At 54.2% G+C, this 18579-nt stretch overlaps 2 protein-coding genes across 3 annotated transcripts in view; one reads left to right on the plus strand and one right to left on the minus strand.

The window, feature by feature from the left end:
• Nucleotides 1–11998, plus strand: part of FANCA (FA complementation group A) — a 35339-nt gene extending 23341 nt beyond the window's left edge. The window contains exons 27-43 of the mRNA XM_086758260.1: nucleotides 223–319; nucleotides 561–737; nucleotides 1815–1888; nucleotides 2215–2343; nucleotides 2840–2906; nucleotides 3140–3306; nucleotides 3869–3974; nucleotides 4760–4819; nucleotides 5190–5294; nucleotides 5978–6090; nucleotides 6903–7044; nucleotides 8424–8486; nucleotides 9552–9657; nucleotides 10051–10126; nucleotides 10518–10674; nucleotides 11192–11284; nucleotides 11729–11998. Coding sequence (XP_086614386.1) covers nucleotides 223–319; nucleotides 561–737; nucleotides 1815–1888; nucleotides 2215–2343; nucleotides 2840–2906; nucleotides 3140–3306; nucleotides 3869–3974; nucleotides 4760–4819; nucleotides 5190–5294; nucleotides 5978–6090; nucleotides 6903–7044; nucleotides 8424–8486; nucleotides 9552–9657; nucleotides 10051–10126; nucleotides 10518–10674; nucleotides 11192–11284; nucleotides 11729–11836 — 1840 coding nt within the window. The 3' untranslated portion in view covers nucleotides 11837–11998. The remainder of the gene's footprint in view (nucleotides 1–222; nucleotides 320–560; nucleotides 738–1814; nucleotides 1889–2214; nucleotides 2344–2839; nucleotides 2907–3139; nucleotides 3307–3868; nucleotides 3975–4759; nucleotides 4820–5189; nucleotides 5295–5977; nucleotides 6091–6902; nucleotides 7045–8423; nucleotides 8487–9551; nucleotides 9658–10050; nucleotides 10127–10517; nucleotides 10675–11191; nucleotides 11285–11728) is intronic.
• Nucleotides 11912–18539, minus strand: ZNF276 (zinc finger protein 276). Of its 2 annotated transcripts, none has more exons than XM_086758262.1 (11): nucleotides 18350–18539; nucleotides 17332–17641; nucleotides 17175–17227; nucleotides 16263–16754; nucleotides 15698–15776; nucleotides 14440–14520; nucleotides 13944–14045; nucleotides 13791–13866; nucleotides 13246–13363; nucleotides 12922–13021; nucleotides 11912–12688 (listed from the first exon to the last, which is right to left on the minus strand). In XM_086758262.1, exons 1-11 carry the CDS (start codon nucleotides 18537–18539, stop codon nucleotides 12403–12405), a joined length of 1887 nt encoding a protein of 628 aa, XP_086614388.1. In that variant the 3' UTR covers nucleotides 11912–12402. The 2 variants fall into 2 exon arrangements, with proteins under 2 accessions (XP_086614388.1, XP_086614387.1); XM_086758261.1 differs by having other exon boundaries at nucleotides 13944–14054.
• Between the last annotated feature and the right edge of the window lie 40 nt (nucleotides 18540–18579).

Genomic DNA, 18579 nt, shown 5'->3' on the forward strand with positions numbered 1-18579 from the left:
TGCTGTTGAGGGTTTTAGTTCAGTCTCTGGTTCTGAAATTTGTGCCATTAATGTACTCGGGGTTGGCAGCACATGAACAGAAGTGGTCCCAAAAGCAAATAGATTTGAGATATGTTGCTTAAAAGGATTTTTAACACTCAGTCTTTGTTTTGACTTTGGACTTCCACGAGTGGGAAAAGATAGGATTGAACCAACCAGATAATGGAGTTCTTTCTTTATCAGGTTTTGCACTGCAGCAGCATCTTATCTTATGTGCAAGTTTTCATCCTGTTCTCCTGAAGATTTGTGTGCCTTGCTTCCTCCTAGCCTTGTTAAAAAGGTAAAAGGAAAAAAAGTTTTACTATTAGTTACAAGAAATACCAATCTCCGTTCCATTTCCGGCTTCAGACTCCTGTGCAACTATAACTTGTACAAAGAAAACTGTATAAAAATGTGTATTTGCACCCTCCCATCTTACCATCTTGTGTGTTTGCTTGTTTGGCAGCTTCACACAACCAAAGGTTGCACTGGGCCTTTTTTTTGTGATGGAAACGTGCAGGGGTTTTATGCCTTTGTTTCAGCTGCAGTATATCGTGCCACGGCTGTGCTTGGAAGCTCGGGGAATCCTGTGCGAGGAGGCTAAACCTGACCTAATCTGGAGTTCCCTCTCATGCCCCTCTCTAAACTACAAGAGAGCCAGCCTCTGTTTGTGGAAGCAAGCACGCTTTCAAGAGCTCTTGAAGGAAAAAGCATTCCAGGTATAAATCTTTTCCACGGCTTCAGTTCACGCTGTAATTCTTATTTTCCAGGTCTCCCTTTGCAATTTCCTTATCTGTGATAAAAAGCTTCTTGTAAAAGCTTAATGCCTGGAAAGTTAGTCTGACAGTTGGAAGATGTCATGGGTGCTAGGTTATGTGCTCAGTGTTGTTTGTAGATTTTGATGGTGATGATAAGGTAGAAATAGAGAACTAGAGGTAAAGCTTTTGTGTCCCATTTACTGCAAAAGCAGAAAGCTTGACAAGACGTACCATATCGGTAAGAAAATGGTCAGGAACTGCAGGGAAAAGGCCTGTCCGTAACCTTAGCTTCCTACCGTGTGCTGTCTGTGAAGTGATGGTGAGTCAACCAACTGAAAATGCTCGCTTGCGTTTCTTGGTGCTTTGTCTAAATGTCAGTGTTCTCCTCAACCACCTGTGTGTCTTGGATTGTTTGGCTCTGCCTCGCCGCGAAGCAGGTTAACGTGTCAGCTCTTCTCTTTATACCACCCTTGCAGCGTATCTGATCTGACAGGATTTCTTTTTTTAGCCTAGTTCGTATAAAACCAGTTTGTCTCTGTGCAGAGGAGTTTGTCGTGTTACTAGAATGACTCCTTGCGCTTGGCTAGCTTGCGTACAAGGCTAAAATACCTTTGCCTGATAACCTTTCTTTGATGTTTGTATCGGTCTGTCTGACTGTGGTGCTGTGTTCATTTTAGCATTTATTTCTAATCACATGTGTTCACTGTGCTATCTAGACTTTAAGGAGCTGAGCATGTTTGGAAATGTCAAAGGGGTGGGGATGAGTGTGTGTGGGTGCGTGAGAGATGCTTTAGAGGCTTGCTTTCAGTAAAATTTTGAATGCCAATGGGTTTTTAGTTCAGATCTCTTGCAGAGGAGGAGACAGTACAGGAACCTCTTGGGTTGCGATCTCCCGTTTCATATCTCTTAATCTGCACAGGATTGTGTCTGGCTGCATTATTATCTGGGTGGGCTTTATTGTGGGAAGAAGGGGGCTGTTCTGCACAAGCTACTTGCCTTGCTGGCCTGCCCTCTTACCTGAATTGTTGCTTTTCCCAGTTGTCTTTCAGGGAGTGGCTGCTCTTGGAGCTGGAAGTGTACCCTGAAAAGGATATTCTCTCTGCTTCGGAAAGGTAAATAAACAAGCTGCTGTGTGACACAAATGCCTGTCGCCTCGTACAGTTTGTCCAGAGTGCAAGCAGCACTAGAATGAGGAGTGTGTTCACCAAGATAACCTCTGGCCTGCAGTCCTTCCAAATAACTTTTTCACAAACCCCTCCCCACTTCCAGAAACGAGAGATGGCTGACACCAGCCATCTGCTGGATTACTCTTTATATCTGAACTTCTACGCCTGCTTTTATCTGTCATTCCACTTGGTGAACTTCCTTTTCCGTCAAGGGAAGGGCACCATTAAAATGCTGTGATAGATTTCTTATCTTCTCCATTTCAATATTGCAGGCAGGATTTCCATTATTGGGCAATTTATCAGTGGTATCTTCCTGCGCCTTCCACTTCCGGTGGCTGCGACGGAGACCTGGAGAAAGCATGTGGCATTATTATCAATACCATTCTGGATTCCTCGCAAAGGTATTCTGTACGATGACTTGTATTTCTGCAGAAGCAATGATTCTGCTAATGACCTTGCAAGCTAGGAGCTGTGAGCTTGTGTCCCACGTGGCGCGGTGTTTCCTTGAGTGGAAGTGATTCCTTTCTCACAGGTCTGGCTGGCAGCGAAGCTGGGAGGTGGCTCTGCGTGACTCAGAGTCTCTGCATAAGAATCTTGCTTTAGGTGACAGAGGCCTGGGGCTGAAGTCACAGATAGTCGCTAGCCTGTCTGTCTTTTTTAAGTTGAGTTTGTATTCAGATTTCTTTGGCCAGACATGCATCAGTGCCCCTGCATAAGTGGCTGAAACTGGAAAATAAGGAGGGAGGGTTAGAGGAGAGTTGCTGTCTCACCTACAGCTTATTTAAGGAACATTAATGGTAGAGCTTTATGTTCATCTGAAGCCATTTGACTTGATCTGAATTGTGTTACCCTCCTGGGCTAACAGGGTTTGTTCCCTGGTGTGTCTCTTAATTTCAGGTTGGACCTGGGTAGCTGTGGCCAATCGAAGGTGTCAGTCAATCCCGATATTCTCTGCAAGCTGCAGGTGATTTCAGACTTTGATGCGTACCTGCATGTTCAGTCCTTGAATTTGGCCAGTCAAAATACTTCGTAACACCTCGGTGTATGTAAGGCTGATGTTTGGTTCTCAGGTGTGAACAGTGGCATGGAGACTGAGAGAGAGATTTTCTTATTGATCTCTTTGTATTACTTCAGAGAAGCACAGAGAGTTTGAATGCAAACTGACAAACACTGTTTTTCCCCCACCTCCCTGTTCAGGAGATGGTCCTGGAGCTGCGGTGTCAGCAAAAGCTGCTTTCTGGCTGCTTGGATGCCCAGAGACACTTCCTGTTTGAGATCCTCTGGGAAAGACTGAAAGACAGAAAACATGGCTCTGCTTTGGGTGAGCAGTTGTGGAGGCAGCAGGAGCTGCTGCTGCACAGAAGGTAAACACAGATCTGAACAGCTGGGAATACCTCAGACAAAACTGCTGTTCAAAGCAATTACGGTGCGCATCTGCGCAGCTGGTGATTGCCCTGTGACTCCACAGCAAGTGAAAATGTCGCTGGATGTCACGGTCACAATTCCCTGGTAGCTACGTGACTTAGCTGCATTTCAGTGTGCCATCTTGGGCTACAAGTTGTCCCTGCCTCTGGACTGGATTTCAGAGACCACGCGTCTTCATGGTCTCTGTTTTCAGCCACCAGCACTCTTAATGCCACCACTTGTGTTAACTGTTGTTAAATTACTCTGTTTTGCTGCTGTTTCCATTTTTGAGCTGCTGATGGTATCTTTGAAAGTGGGGTGTGTGTCTCATTGAAACGCAGGATCTTTTCTGGGCAACTGGAACAATTCTTTGTGCAGTTTCTGTCAACGTGTTTGAAATATCTCGTGTTTGACATGCACTGAAACTCCCCTGAATATCAAAGGCACGTGCCCTGAGAGCGTGGAGTCTGATTCTTTCCTTGATTGTAACCTCAATTTTGTTTTTATTCTTCCCTGCCTAAGGATTCTGGTAGGGCTCCCTGCATCAACTTTGATCGTGACTTGTCGAAAAGGAAAGAAAACCACGTTGGACTGTGAAGACTTTTTTCATTTTGTAAACTCGGAGCTGGTATGTGTCATTAGCCAAATGACAATTTCTTGTTGGTAAATGCTTTAGAAAAAGAACTTAAACTTGGGTTTAGGACAGGAGTTAAAATACAGCCAAATTTGAAACAAGCTTAGCTTATATCAGAGTGTGGAGAAGCTCAACTTGTGCTCGAGACTTCCCAGCCCCTAGCTCTGCAGAGGTCCCCTCAGCACTGTCTGCTGTAGGATGGCTTTCGGGTTCATTCGTTTGGAGTTGTGGTGGCATTTTACGCTGTTGAGAGAGAATCCTTGGGAAATAGTGTAGGCAAATCTGAGGGGCAGCCAACCAGTGTATCAGCAGTTGGAGCTGGATGGAGCTGCACAGTGCAGGGGTGAAATCACCTGAGTGATCACGGAGTGGCCTGGTAGACTTGCAGGACCCTCAGAGCACTGTGTTGTGCTCAGAGCCCAGCTCTTGTTTCTATTTATTCATCCTGACGGATGGCCTCTTCAAGACCTCCTGCACTCTCCTGTCAGGCACAGCCAGAAACCTCCGTTCGTTCCAAGGCTGTTAAACTGCCGCTGCCTTCCACAACACGCGGCAGGCAGGGCCGTCTGACTTGCTTTCCAGTGCCGGGACCGTACAGCACTACCTAGTCAGCGGCGTTGCTTTGTACAGAAAGGAAGTTTCTGCATTCTGAGCTGGTGCTCAGGATCTTACACAGTGATTTTGTGCTGAGTCCTGTTGTGCCAGACAGCAAAAATGTTCAGAGAAACATCCAAAAGGGAAGGAATGATTTTTATTTTTTTCTCCTTGTCTTCCCATAGAAGAACGTCTGTTCCAGAGGGTACGCGCTCTCCTATGACATCACCGCTCACTTCTTCAGGGTAACTGCTGCTTTTCTCATTCTCCATTGTCTGTGCAGCCGGAGTACACACCGGCGTACCTGACTATACGCTGTTCTTAGCAATGAGACGTGCCGCTTGTACCCTTGTTTTGAGAATTCCTGGTGTAAATTCTAAAAAGAGCAGCGTTTTCACAGGAAAATGAAGAGAAGAGGCAGGAGGAAGTAGTGGTAGAGGTTAATTTTACTACAGTACAGCAAAGCTGGTGGGGGAAGGAGAGGCTGTTGGGCACACGTTTCTTTTCCTGAGCCATGCTGACCCCTACAGTTACCGTTGATTAATTTACACATGGCTTGGTGAGGTGCTTCAAAGACACGTGTGTGTAGTCATCCTGTAATTTATCCTCTTCCAGGGCCTGCTTAACGCCAGCTTGGACTGTGAGGCAGCCGCAGACAGGGTCAACGATGTCCTAACAGCGTGTCAAACCAAGTGTCCCATTGTGCTTTTCTCCGCAGCGGTAACCGTTCATATTTTGTCTCAAGAGTGCTAGATTAAAATTCAGTGTTGATTCAGAGTGTTTGTTTTAAATGTCACTTAATGTAAACTGTGAAGATGAGGGGTAGTAATTCTTAATGCCTTTGGGAAATCGCAGAGTGTTTTAGTAGTGCTGGTATCGCCGATCCCAGCTCTGGACACGCAGTGTTGTTTTTGAAGTGTCACTGTAGAGGTGGAACAGAGGCTGTTTAAGGGCGAGAAGCTGGGAGACTTGTCTTGGTTTCATGTGCACCGTAGGGGGGCTGGTTGTTACATGCCAGGCAACCAAAAAGTCCGTAAAGCACAGATTTTTTTTTTTTTTTTTATTCTCTCTCCTGTGTGTAACTCTTCTTGCACTGCTTTGCATGGGGATACGTGTTCTTGTGGCACGTAGTAAGCATGTACGTCACTTCTGTGGGACAGTTATTTTATTATGACTGGTCCAGCTGGCAGAATCTCGGGGGTCACAAATGACCCTCTTTGCACTCCCAGGGTGTGAAACTTCTCGTGTTTATTACGTGTGTATGTACAACTTGGACTTTTACATTAAAGGGTGGGAAAAACCCCTTTCTCTCAGTACCTGGTGGAGATAGCGTGCCTGCCTGGCTGCAGACAACTGCTGAGTACGCCACCAGTAATGCTGCTGGTTTCCATCTTCCTTCCTAGCTTTGGTGGCCGAGGCTGGAGCCAGTACTTTGCTCCCAGTGGAAGAGAGTCTTTGGGGCTCCTCTTGCAGAAGAACTGGAAAGACTGAGGGAATGGCAGTCCTCAGCTACCAGGTGTGTGTGAGGAACCGAGCGTGGACCTGGAGGCGGGAGAACCTGCTGTCTGAGGGACCAGCGCCCAGGAGATCTGTTCTCTGAGCCAGGCTGGCTTTCAGCAGGCAGGGTGAAATGCTACCGCAGACTGAGGCTTGTAGGACAGCTATATACAGATTCCTTTGCAGAGTTTAACCTCAGAATGGGTCATTATAATTATTTAGTCTGGCCTTCTGTGTAATGTGGGTCAGAGTGTTTCACCATAAGGAAAAGAGAATCATTTTAGAGGAGACTGGAAGGCAGAGTCCTTGTTAGACAAACACTGGAAATAGCCTTTAGCACAGCGTTGAGTCACTCGCTCAAGCTGCCGCACCCTTTGCTCCCTGGATTTGGTAAATTTCTGGTCTCCTGAAGCTACTGACTGTTCCTCTGCTGTATGCTTCCTCCTTTACCTGTCATTACGCTGTCTGTTCAGTGTCCTGCAACTTCCCTCCAAAAGCTGGGAATTTAGTGTAAGCATCTCCTTGCGGGTTATGGCAGGTAATAATCACCTGCTTCTGTAGTAGAGTATGCAGTTAACTACCTGCTCAGCCCATGATAAAAAAGATTTGGGAATACTGCTGTCTGTTTCTAGACTATGTATTTTTTTTAATTGTCTCCATGTAGCATCCAACTGCAGGGGAAAAAAAATTAGAGAGAATTTTTTTTTTGTCCCAGTGACAAACTTACACCCTTTCCTCAAGCCCCTGATTTCCTCCTCATTCACAGCTGTGATTTCTTTTTTCTTTTATTTTTTTCCTCCACAACCATGACATGCTGATTTTGTTTCCTAGCTTCCTTTCTTCAGGAGTGGCTTTCCCTCTCTCTGGCCCTCCTTGGATTTCTGCTGCCTTCCTCCATTGTACTGTTCAACCGCAGTCAGCGCGTGGACAAGAGAGGAATGCACTGAAGAGGCTGGGAACTGACACAGAGCAGGCAAGACTGGCCACGTTTTACATGTTCTGCTGTTCCTTACACTTGAAAACGAAGTTTGAACCGAGATTGTTGTCCTGAGAGACTGCTGTGTCCCTGGTAAACTCTGTTGGGACATCTTGCTGGTGGCTAGTTGACAGAATGTAGCTGTAAATTACCAGTTGATAAATACTGGTCCAAAATCGTTCCAAACTCAAACTTTTTAACTCAGGTGCTGGCTCCTCGGTCAAGTCAGGGAGGACTAATAAACAGGTGGTTTAAAAACGGAAGCTGGAGAGAGCGCTGCAGAGATAGAGAGCTCAAGCCATGGCGTCCCAGGATCACCTCTCCCTTGAAAAAGGAGCGGGCCTCGTGGATTTTGGCTCAGGCAACTTGGCTGGAAGGTTAAGGAGATGCAGAAAGTTTGTGAGACAGGAGTGCAGGCTTTTTAAGGGCTCTGGGAAGACGTGCTGGGAATCCCAGGAACAGACCTCCTGAGGCTTTTCCCAAGTCTGTTCCAGGAAACACCTCCTCCATTTCGCCACGCTCAGTGCCCTCCGTGCACAGGAATTGTCCACAGTGCTCTGCCGAGGGGGACGCCGGGCTGCGGCCTGGCAGTTTTGTGTGTTGGCCTTCCAGGGGCCAGCCGGGACCAGAGCTCAGTACGGGGAGCGTCCCTGTACCGACACATTCACGGGTGAACAGTGTTGGGGCGGAACCTGAGCCTTGCTGTTTACTCTTAAATTTTATTGCTCCGGGCAGCAGTTATGGTGGCAGCTCCTCTTACTGTGGGATTGACTCCTCCACTGTTTATACTGGTCTGGAACCAAAAGCTGCTAGTCGGAAACTGGTGTCATTGAGCTGACGTGAGCATTTAGTACATGTGGAGTAACACCAGCTTTCACCTCGAAAATGGGCCTCGAGGTAGGAGGAGGACGCCAGGAAGGGATGTGGTAGGGACCAGAAAAGTGGTAACAAGCGTGTGTGAGGACAGGATTGCGATGCGCTTGCTGAGCTGGGAGGCTGCACAGCACCTGCAGGAGGCATGCCGGCTGCGGACCAACGTCAGCGCTCCTCCAGGCTCACGCCTGTGGTAGCTCAGCCTCTTTTCCCTGTGTTTGGGAGAAGTTGTCACCTGTTGTCTACCAGGCTGGCTGCAGCAAGCCTTGCTTCAAGAAGGTGAATTCAGTTTGGAATTTACCCTTGGAAGCAATGAACCATGTCAGGCCTCAGTCTGTCTTCCTCAAACACTCTGCCTTCCCCTGGAAGGAACAGCAGTGCTTGTGGTTCATCCCGGTCCAGCCTGGGAACGTACTTTGTGAAATGTTATTTCCTGATGGGAAAGCACAAGTTCTCAGTTGCCACCGCAGACACAACTAACACGTGCTCTCTTTTCCTTGCAGCTTCTTGTTTCTTTGCTGTTCTTCTCACTCATGGATCTCATCTCAGCAAAAATAGCACCAAAGGTAAACTCAGCCCCGAGGGAATTCTCACGACGCTAAACGTGTCTGATCAGCTTGGTTTGCTGCCTAAAAGTGCTCTGTACCGGTATTGTGAAGGCTGGTAGCCTGTTCTGACAGAAGGAAGGGATCAGCAACATCCCAGGCGAAGCCTGCTGAAAGCCCTTCTCTTCCTATCAGATTAAACCTCTATTTTCCTCTAACTGACATTATCTCCCCTCTCACTACGGTAGCTTTTCTTTCTCTTCCTGAATGACTTACTATTTTCAGTTCCCCGTTCAGACTTTACACCTCCCAGGTAGCGCAGGAACCTCGTGTCTCTCTTAGCTTTTGTGTAGCATTTCACATTTGTTAGATGACCTTTTTCCCCCAGCTGGAAACACGCGTGGTATTTCGCGGGAGAGGAGGTCCCCAGCAAGGGGGAACACTGGTTTCCCAATGATTTAATGCTATTAAATGAGGGAGCAAAGATGACAGGTTTCTCCCAGCAGCTCTCCCTCCCGCCTCGGAATGCTCGTTTCTGTCCCTTTGCTGCCCTCTCAGCTTTGAAGCGCAGCCGTTTGTGTAGTCACCTAACAGATGGGATCAGGGAGCAGAGTGAAGTTACAAATAAGCATTTGGTCTCCTAGTCTGTCTCTGGGAGAGTCTGGAGGAAGAGTCACTGAGGAAAGAAACTCCTTGAGCAAACAGATCTGGGAGGTTATTCCAAGTAAAATGAGTAATGCAAAAAACCCCATCCCAAGACATGCTGTCACGAGATGGGTTAGAGGGGGAAAATGTGCTCTGGGGAGCAGGGTGGGGTCGGTGCAGGATGTGCAGCAGCTCTGTGCTGAGCACCGCCGGGAAGGGTGCTGGTGACACCAGCACGTTGATCCTGCTTCCCCCCTCTGACGGATCATTCTCAGCTGAGCCCCGCCGTGGCCTGGTTAGGTGGAGAAGGGGGCATCCGGGCTGCAGGGCTGGGGGAAAGGCTTGGGCTAAAGAGCGCATCGCGTACACCGTCTCTTATGGGGGGTTCCTTGCTGCAGCTGAAGCCTAAGCCCAACTAAACCTTTCCTTTCTGACACCCAGGAAGGAGTGGATTTTCAGATGTCTCTGGAATGGTCCCTGGAGATCTTGCAATGCCTGGAAGAGAGGGGCATGTCCTGGCCACTTCTCTTCCACTCAGCAGAGAAAGGTGAGCGAGTCCGGCCTCCGAGGGGTGGAGAGGTTCGGTTTGGTGCTGCACAGGCATGCCCCATCTTTGATTAACGACTGTAAGAAGGAACAGATGGGCCTTTGTAAGCAGCATGAAAAATACTTGCTCAAGTAAAAGCTGAGAACATCTTGCTTGTGCTCTGTGGTATGGTGACCCAGCTGACAATCAGGAACGACTGAAACTCAGTATTGTTCCCTCTGGTAGGGAAAGTCTCGGAGAGGACAGTGTTCTTCTCTTGGGGGTCCCACACCCAAGCACCACGGCTTAGTGTGGGCTGGAAGGAAACTGTGCAGCTCCTGTGCTGCTGCAGAAGTATGCAAGGTGGTGTGAGGACCACTTAAGATGGTTAACGCTTCTCTCTGGCTATTGCAGAGCCTAGAGAATACCACGTCCTGCGCAGCGCCGTCTCAGAGCGTCACATCCGGCTCTTGCCTGTTGCGTTCTACAGGTAAAGTCCTGCTGCGCTCGGAAGGGAAGCGTTCGTGAGGGAGGATGTGGCTGACTGTTCGCACGTACAGCAGCTGGTGCAGGTAACTGTGCCGCTGGCCTGCGGGTGAGCTGAGCCCTTACCGCCGCTGTGCAGGAGAGTACCTGATCACGGAGGGATTGCTGTTTTAGGAGCCCCGTATCTTTGCTAGAAGTTTCCCTTCAACGCTGTGCTCCAAACAGGAGCGTCCCTGGCTGCCTCCGTACTCCTGGCAGCGGGGTGGCCTTGCACGCAGTGGGATTTGTAAGACAGGCAGCTGCTACAGCACCAGCTGCGTTTGCCTTCTGTCTTTCTGTGTCTGAGTCTACCACGGATCCAGCGCTAACCAGACACGGTGTGTGACCTCCTCTAGCCTCACCCCTTACTTCCGCCAAGAGCTGCTCGCCAGAGAGCAGACCTTCCTCTGCGTGGCGCTCGATCTGTACATCCAGCTGCTTCGGCTCTTTGTGGAGGGGAGAGACCTGCCACAGCCTGATCAAGCCGGGCAAAGCGCAGACCCCATGGAACACGTGAGTGAGGCTCGGCCTCTTGTTTTTCCTCTTCTAACTGTGAGTCCTATTCATAGAATCATAGAACGGTTAGAGTTGGAAGGGACCTTCAAAGGTCATCTAGTCCAACGCCCCTGCCAGGAGCAGGGACATCCCCGACTAGATCAGGGGATCCTTCCCCTATTCCTTATCCCTTCCCCTGTCACCTGCAGCATCCCTCTGGTTCCCACCTTCCTGTGCGAAGCAGAGGCAGCTTGTGCAGCTGCCTTCGCAGGGAGCCGGCCCGCTCGCACCTTGGGGCTGGGGGAAGCAGCTGGTGCTGCTGTCCTGCTGCTGCCTGACACCCAAGCGGCCTCGCTGGTTGTTCGTACAGGAGCTCGGGGTGCATGTCGTCACTGATGGAGTGATCTGTGTGAGCTGTGAACGCCCTAGGCCCGATGCAGTGGTTCCTGCTTCCCTTTCGGAGGCAGGGACGGAGAGGTGACAGTGACACTGTGCTTGGCCTTGATCGGCCCCGTCTCTTCTCCCTGTTCTCCAGGGGGGGCCCCTGGAGATGATCTCCATGGCCCGGCGGTTCCTGCTTGGGGCGATCCCGCAATGCTCTGCCCAAAGCTTTGGAAACATACGACCGGTACGTTGAGCTCTTTCCTCTTCTCCCAGTGCGTGAGAACTGGGAGCGCTGCTTCTGCCTGTGCAGCCTTTCCTGCGCACTCTCCTGTACTGCTGCCGCCTGCCTAACCTGCGTCGCACGCTGTGTTTCCGTAACACACCGGCAGCGGTGGAGGACACCTGCTGCTCAGTCAGTGCTACAGCCACATCCTCCCCGGGCTGCCAGCTCCCTTTCTCCCCAACATCAAACACCGCCCGCTTGGTCTTGGGGAGACATCAAGCACAGCTAAGCGTCAGGTGGTGAAGTTTTCCACAAGCACTGTGCTGTCAGCTGGGAGACCGTGTTATTTCTGTGCGGGTTGGTCCCTCTCCTCCGCCTGCACTCTGCTGCGCAGGGGTACAATGATCTGACTTGCTTTGAGGCAGCACGAGCAGGCCTAACGCCGACTGCTGGCCCTCTCCCCAGCTCCTGGCCACCTGTGAAGAACTTGACCCCGAGCTGGGAGCCACCCTTCTGCGCTTCGCCAGGCCTGCTGCGGCCATGGAGCTGGAGGAAGAGCCGCTGCTGTTCTGAGCGGCGGGCAGGGCAGAACACCCTGACTGCGGACGACGGGACGGACAGACAAGGTGCCACCTTTCTCACCAGTGCTCTGTCTTTCAAATTACTTTGTAAATAATTTATTACAAGCATAACCATGAAGCTCTTGTTACAATAAAAAGTAGGTTACAAATTTCAGTTTAAACTTGCTTTGGGAATCATAATTTCTTGTTTGTTTGTTTTCAAAACGTCTGCTTAAAGCTGCTCCGCTGTCCTCTGTACCCTTACAGCCAGCTGGGGGCTGGTGCAGGCCGGGAACGGTTGTGGCCAGCTTTGTTTCTACAACTGTGTGTGTGTGGGGAGGAGGGGGACCAGCAAGGGGTGCTGCCAAACACCCCTCCCCTCAGATGAGACAGACTCTTAGTACAACACTGCTGAATCAGACGTGAGCATGGAGAATCACAGCATGGTAACAAGCTTTTTCTGAGCAAGCTGAAGCTAATTCCACTGAGTTCTTTTGGGAGACTAAAACGTAGATTAAAAATCTCCACTCTGCCGTACGGTTTCTACAGGGCTGGACTGGGAAAGTGTCCCTGTCCCCCTCAGGTGGGCTCCTGCTGCGCAGTCACTTCGGGCTTTACTGCCTGGCTTTCTGAAGTCCCTGAAGCATTTAGGAGGAGAAGGGGCTCTGGCTCCAGCGGCTTGGCTTTGTCCTGAGTCTGGGTCAGAGGGTGCACCATGGACATGTGGACGTTCAGGTTATGGGCCTTCTCGAAGCGCTTCCCACACTGGTCGCAGGCAAACTCCAGCTCTGCCTCAGCTTTGTGTTTGGTCATGTGGTACTTGAGCGACGCGCGCTGTCTGCACTGGAAACCACAGATTTCGCACCTGCGAGGCAAAGCAGGGGCTCAGCACCGAGCCCGAAGCCACGGAAGCCTGAATAAGCCCACGAGGAGACGACTGCAGCCTCAGAGCCGCTTGCTCATAGCATCCCTGCTCCCGGCAGGGTTTGTACCGCAGAGGTGCTCCCCGCTAAAGACAGTGGCCGCAAGGGCTCAGCGGAGCTCACCGCCCCTTCCCTCCCTCCCTTCACTGCGAACAGATGGCCAGTGTGCACTTACTGGAGAGGCTTTGCTCCCGAGTGCCGCATCTGATGGACCGAGAGGTGTTTGCGTTGCTTAAAGGTCTGCCCGCATTCGTCGCAGATATAATTACGTACCTCTGCAACAAGAAAGGAGTCGTTGATTCTGCCGCTCTCTTAGCGCGCGAAACACGCACCCGTAGCTGCCCACGCGTACTGGTGTGGTGTGAATCCCTCCCCCTGCCTCGCATTTCCAGGCAGGGCAGACCGTTCTGCGCCCTGCGCGGAGCCTTGCACAAGCCTCATGCAATGGAGCGCCAGCTGTCTGTAATGCCCGGCGCGGGCAGAGCCGGCCGGGACGCACCTGTGTGAATGAGCTTCACGTGGCGCTGTAGGTACCGGTCGATCATGAACACCTTGTTGCAGCCAGGATGAGGACAGGGCCTCTCCCGCACCTCTTCATGATGCTCTTTGATGTGTTTCTGTGAAGAAAGGACAGAGCTGACTGCTGTGCTGCATTTTCCCAGTGAAAAACCTGAATCTCTCCAAAAAATGGAACCCCCATCTTGGCAGGCTTGCGCATCACCGCTGCTTCACTGCGAAAAACCAGACTTGCATCCAAATCTGTCTGGCAGCAGGGCCTTTACCAGGACGCAGCAGAGATTGTTCCGAGGGCTGCTGCCAAGCCCGCAGCAGATTCCCAGAGCAGGAGGAGCACGCAGAGCCAGAGAGGCTCCCGTTGTGTTTGGCAGCACAGAAAAAGGCCTCTGACTGCTCCATTTGGTCACTTGCCGCCTCCTGCGGAGCTAGGCGGCAAATTAAATCTGTGACGGATCCTCTCCTCGAACGGAAACCGCTCTGTGAGACTCAAAGCTCCGGGTTTGAGACAGGAGCAGACCCTGAACTCACCTTCATGCCATCCGCGCCCCTGTAGACAGCCGTGCATCCCTGGTAAGGACACTTGTAAATGGTAGGCAGCTCCTCCCTGCAACGCAGAGGCCTGCCGTCAGCCAGCGTGCCGAGCGCGGGGCTGCTGCCCGGCCGCCGCCGGCTCCTCGTTACCTTTCACATTTGATTTTTTTTTTCCAGCCTGGCTTAGGCCCTGGCTTCTTCCTTATTTTGGGCTCTTCCGCCTTCTTTGCATCTTTGCCATCGCTTTTCTTGCTAGAAACCCTCCAAGAAGGAAGAAGGACAGTGGTTTAGTACTTGGCGTTGGTTTTAGTCTCCCCACCTGATGATCCCCGAGCGTCAGAGCTGGCCTGATGGCTTAGCTTGACCTGGCCAAGCAGGAGCACGCACGCCGCCAGCTACACGTGAGCCGCGTGGCAGTAATTAGCGCTGGGGCTGAGGGACGTGGCCCAGTTTCAGCGCAGCGGGGAGCTGGAGGGACACGGGTGCTGGCGCAGCGCTGTGACCTCCGGGCCGGGATGCGGACAGAACTGAGGCCGTGAAGGAAAGCGATGGTGTTGGCTCAGCCCGGCACAGGCAGAGCGGAGGTGGCGCCGGCCCTCCCGCTGACCCACAGACAGCTCTGCTAACCGCGCCGGACGTCCCTTACCTCTTCTCAGGGTAAGGCTCGAAGGAGTCATCTGAAGATTGCACGTTTCTCTTCTCATTTTCATCGTCGCTCAAGAAGTCCCTGAGAGAGAGAGAAGATGCCCTTTACCGACACAGCACGGGGCTGGCACTTCAGCATCCGCGCCTGCAGCAGCTGCAGTACGTCGCATTCGTTCCCAGTGCATCCAGCGGCACGGCAGCCGAGGCGCCCCGTGTAATCTCCCCAAGCAAACGCAGTCCCCGTGGACGCGGCAGATAGCAAACGGGGGTCCTTTTAGGGCTACAGCTCTGTAAGGGTAACTGAGCCAGGGCCAGGAGAATAAAAAATGGCTGTGACTGAAAAAGATCTGTTTATCGTTGAGGGACGTTGCCACCGCTTTCCGTACTGGGAATAGTAATTTTGTAGAGCAAGACTGTAATGCGGCTGGCACAGGTTAACTGAGCTGCAGGTCGTTCTGCATTTCCTCGTATTTAGCAGCCATGAAAGTTTTGTTTTGTTTTTGGTTTTTTTCCCCTTTAAGTCGTAAGCTATTCAAGAAGCAATTAATTCCGAAGCCAGGAAACAGGCAGTAAGTTGTTGCAGCACTTTTAACGTGACAGCCGACAGATTGAGCGGACACACCGAAATAAGGCTGCACTCGGCCAGCCTCAGAATGACCCGGCTCAATTACCAGCGAGTTACAGGCCTCACTCTAAACACCTGCGTGCGAACGATTTCCCCAAATCTTTGCTCGTACAGACCGCTACGCTGCCAGTATCCCTCCCGCTCATCGCTCTCCCCGTGAGCAAACGGGCTGATTTCTCCCAGTGCCGCCCCTTGCCTGCGTTCCCGCGCTGACCGCTCTTCCGGAGCTCCAGCCCGGAGCAGCCGCGAAGGGGAATTGCTCCCAGGCGAGGCAGGAGCTCTCGGCAGCCCGCGCTGGAGCGGCGGCTGTGCCACTGCCGAGGGCAGAGCGTTTTCCCCGCCGCCCCCTGCACGGCTCCTTCCCCAGAGCAGAGAGGGGAAACAAAACAGAACCGGGTTTGCTGGAAGCAGCCAACAAACGGAGAGCACACGCGCGTGCAAACGAAGCCCCTCCTGCGGCAGAGGCGGCAAGGAGGGGAGGTCAGCGCAGCCGCTGCAGAGCCACCGGCCTCGGAGGCCGGTTCCCAGGGGCCTCGAGGGCCAGGTCGCTCGTGGAGCAAGAGCTCTCCGAGGCAGGTCATGTCACACTCGCAAAGAAGACATTTAGGCTATGTCAAACCCACTCTTCTCTCACCCCTCAGAAAGGTCACTGAACTCGTCTTTTACCCGCTCATCCGACGTTGCAGACAGAACCTGCTTCCCACTCAACTGGCCTAGGGAACAAAGGAGAACACAGCGCGTTACAAGGAAAAGCAGCGAAAACAAACCAGCGGAGAGCGGCTGAGAGGGAACCAGCCCCTCCGGGCTCACTCGTAGCGGCTTGCACCACGTGAAAATGCATGCTCCAAGACGAGGTAGTAATTATTTAAACCAAGCTCCATGTCTGGTGTGCTTGGAGACCACTCTCCCTGCGCCCCAGGGATGAGAAAGCCTTTACCCTGCCGTTCCCACCAGCATCTTTTGGTTTCCCCCGCGACACCCGCTCCGTAACTGAAAGATTTGTCCCCAAGTGAGTCCCGGCTGCCGTTCCTCTTCCAGCGGCAGACATCTCCTGCGGCTGTCAGAGCTGAACACAGCCCGACTTCTGCAATTCAGAATCAGCGTTAATCCCCACGCACCGCTTCCGGGAGAGAGGAGAGTTCAGCAGTAAACCCAGGCTGACTCGGCCCGCGAGCAAGCCTGCCTGGCGAATCCCTTACCTACGGCAGCGCTCAGTGGCGACGCGGGCTGCGGCGGGGCTTTCTCCTGTACGGAGGCCGCGCCGTCCGGCTGCGAGGGAGACGAATCCCTGTCCTGCGGCGGCTCGTTCTCCACGTTCAGCGGCACCGAGGTGGTCCCTTTGTTTGCGGGCTGCTGGCAAGGAGCTGTCCTTACTGGAGCATGCTGGGGTTTGGGAGCAGGAACAGCCTCGGCGTTGTCTGCCCCGTTGTCCGTCAAGCGCTGCGCCGTGCCCTTGCTCCACTCCCGTTTGACCGACAAGGCGTTGTCGACGAGCACCGTGCTACAGTCCGAATCCGTATCCATGACGTAGTCGTGCCCGTCCCCGCAGCCCCAGACGGCGCGGATGATGCCGCAGTACTCGGAGGAGAGCACGCTCTGCAGGCTGGGCACCGAGGGGCAGCTCCCGGCGTGCGCGTGCGTCCACGTCACCAGGCTGCGCAGGCACTGGGGGCTGGAGGTGATCAGGTCGACTGCCGGGGAGGAGAGGCGGCACGCGCGCGGTCAGCGCCTGGGCCAGCCACGGGCACGGCCAGCCGCGGCGAGGGGACGGGGAGGGGCAATTTCACAGCCAAAAGTGTGTTTTACAGCCAAAAGCGGATTCCTGATTGCCCCTAGTGTCTGACAGCGGCCGGCGCTGCCACCCAAACCCGCTCTGCCCGCTCTCCGCACCCGCAACGTGAGCCTGCGCCCATCCGGCTCAGCCCGGAGAGGCTGGAGCCAGCGAGGGGCCTCCCGGGGAGCCGGAGCGCAGAGCGGGGAACTGTAACCCACCAGAGCGAGGGACGCGGGGACCGCCCTGCCGGTTCCTCAGCGCCCAGGAAAGCCAGCCCTCCGTCCAAGGGAGCACAGAAAGAAAAGGAAAGGAAGCAGCTCTGGGAGCAGGCACTCACCCAGGCAGGAGGCACCTCCTTCCGCGCCCGGCTGGGCCAGGGCCGCGCCGCTCCTGCAAAAGCCAGAACAGCACGGTGGGCTCTCAGGGGTTACGGAGGGACCACGCGCCGACACGCGGCCCTTCACTGCTCCCGGGAAGAGAGAAACGCAACGTACTTTCCTTTCGCCTTCACGTGGCCGGTGGGAGACGCGTTCACCCGCTGGATGAAGGTCCTGAGGACGCTGCGGCATTTGTAGAACTGCGCGTGGCACTTCTTGCAGACGAACTGGGGGAGCGCGGGGTCCTGCCGCACCGCCACGCCGACCAGCCGCTGGAAGTCGGTGAAGAAGACCTGATCCACGCGGCGCTGCTTCTCTGAGTTCTCCCCCATCACGGGCACCTTCCCGAAAGCGTTGCGCAGGCTCCTGGAGGAGAACTTCCCGTGGCAGAGGCGACAGTACCCGGTGCTCAGGGCTCTGCCGATTCCTGCCGGAGAAGGATCGACCTGCTGCAAGAGCGCGGCAGCCGCCTACGGCCCGAACGCGCTGGCGCGCTGCAAGATGCTCCCCTTCCCTGGATCCAAGGCTGCCTCCGAAGCCCCAGCTTCCGCGCAAGCACGGAAAAGCCGGGCAGGAAGGGAGAGACCTCCCTTATCTCCGAAGGGTTTACAGCCGGCGGTCGCCTCCCTCGGCCTGGCTCGCCGTTTCTCAGCCGCCCCAATGGGGCAGAGAGCTGGGGACGCGGAGCTGCCGGGGACGAGCGGGGAAGCGGGGCAATGCTGCCGTCTCTCCCGCTGCCGGTTCAGCCACCGGCTCAGGGAAAAGCTCCCCGCCGCAGCCCCTTCCCGGCCCCGGTGCCGCACAGCTCCCCTCTGAGCCCGCCAGCCCGCGGCCGGGGAGGAGCGGGGTCCTGCTCGCCGCCCCCCGGCCACCGCCGAGACCTCCGGGGTCCCCGCCGGCCCAGACCCCCAGCTCCGAACGGCCAGGCCCGCAGGGGCACCGGCCCGGCTACCGGGGCCAGACCCCGGCAGAGCACGGGGCGGGGCGGGGGTCAGCTCCTCCTTACCGGCCCCGGGAGCCGCAGCCCCTCGGAGGGGCTTCTGGGCTTCCCGGTGGCCCGGGAGAGCCCCTCGGTGGCCGCGGGACCCCCGCACCCACCCCGTCCGCGGGCCGGCCCGCCCCGCCCGGCTCTCACCTGTCTCCGGGGCCCCGCCGGGCCGCGTCCAGGCGGCGGCCGCCGCTGGGGCCCAGCCCGCGGGGGGCTCGGACCGCGCCGCCGCCTCGCTGCCCCGGGCCGCCGTGCCGGGCCGCCGCCGGGGCTCGGGGGTGGCCGCGCCGGGGCCGCCCGCGGCCGCCAGGAACCGGCCGCGCCGATCGCGCTTCATCGCCGCCGCCGCGGGCCCGGCCCGGCCCGCCCCGCCCCGC

Source organism: Chlamydotis macqueenii, chromosome 13 (assembly GCF_036417535.1).
Source record: "Chlamydotis macqueenii isolate bChlMac1 chromosome 13, bChlMac1.mat, whole genome shotgun sequence".
In the NCBI taxonomy this organism is placed as follows: domain Eukaryota; kingdom Metazoa; phylum Chordata; class Aves; order Otidiformes; family Otididae; genus Chlamydotis; species Chlamydotis macqueenii.

Coding starts and splice junctions, on each gene's coding strand:
- ZNF276 (XM_086758261.1), bottom strand. CDS start 18,539: ATGAAGCGCGATCGGCGCGGCCGGTTCCTGGCGGCCGCGGGCGGCCCC. Junction 17,642..18,349: donor CGGCGGGGCCCCGGAGACAG/GTGAGAGCCGGG, acceptor CTTCTCCGGCAG/GAATCGGCAGAGCCCTGAGC. Junction 17,228..17,331: donor CACGTGAAGGCGAAAGGAAA/GTACGTTGCGTT, acceptor TGGCTTTTGCAG/GAGCGGCGCGGCCCTGGCCC.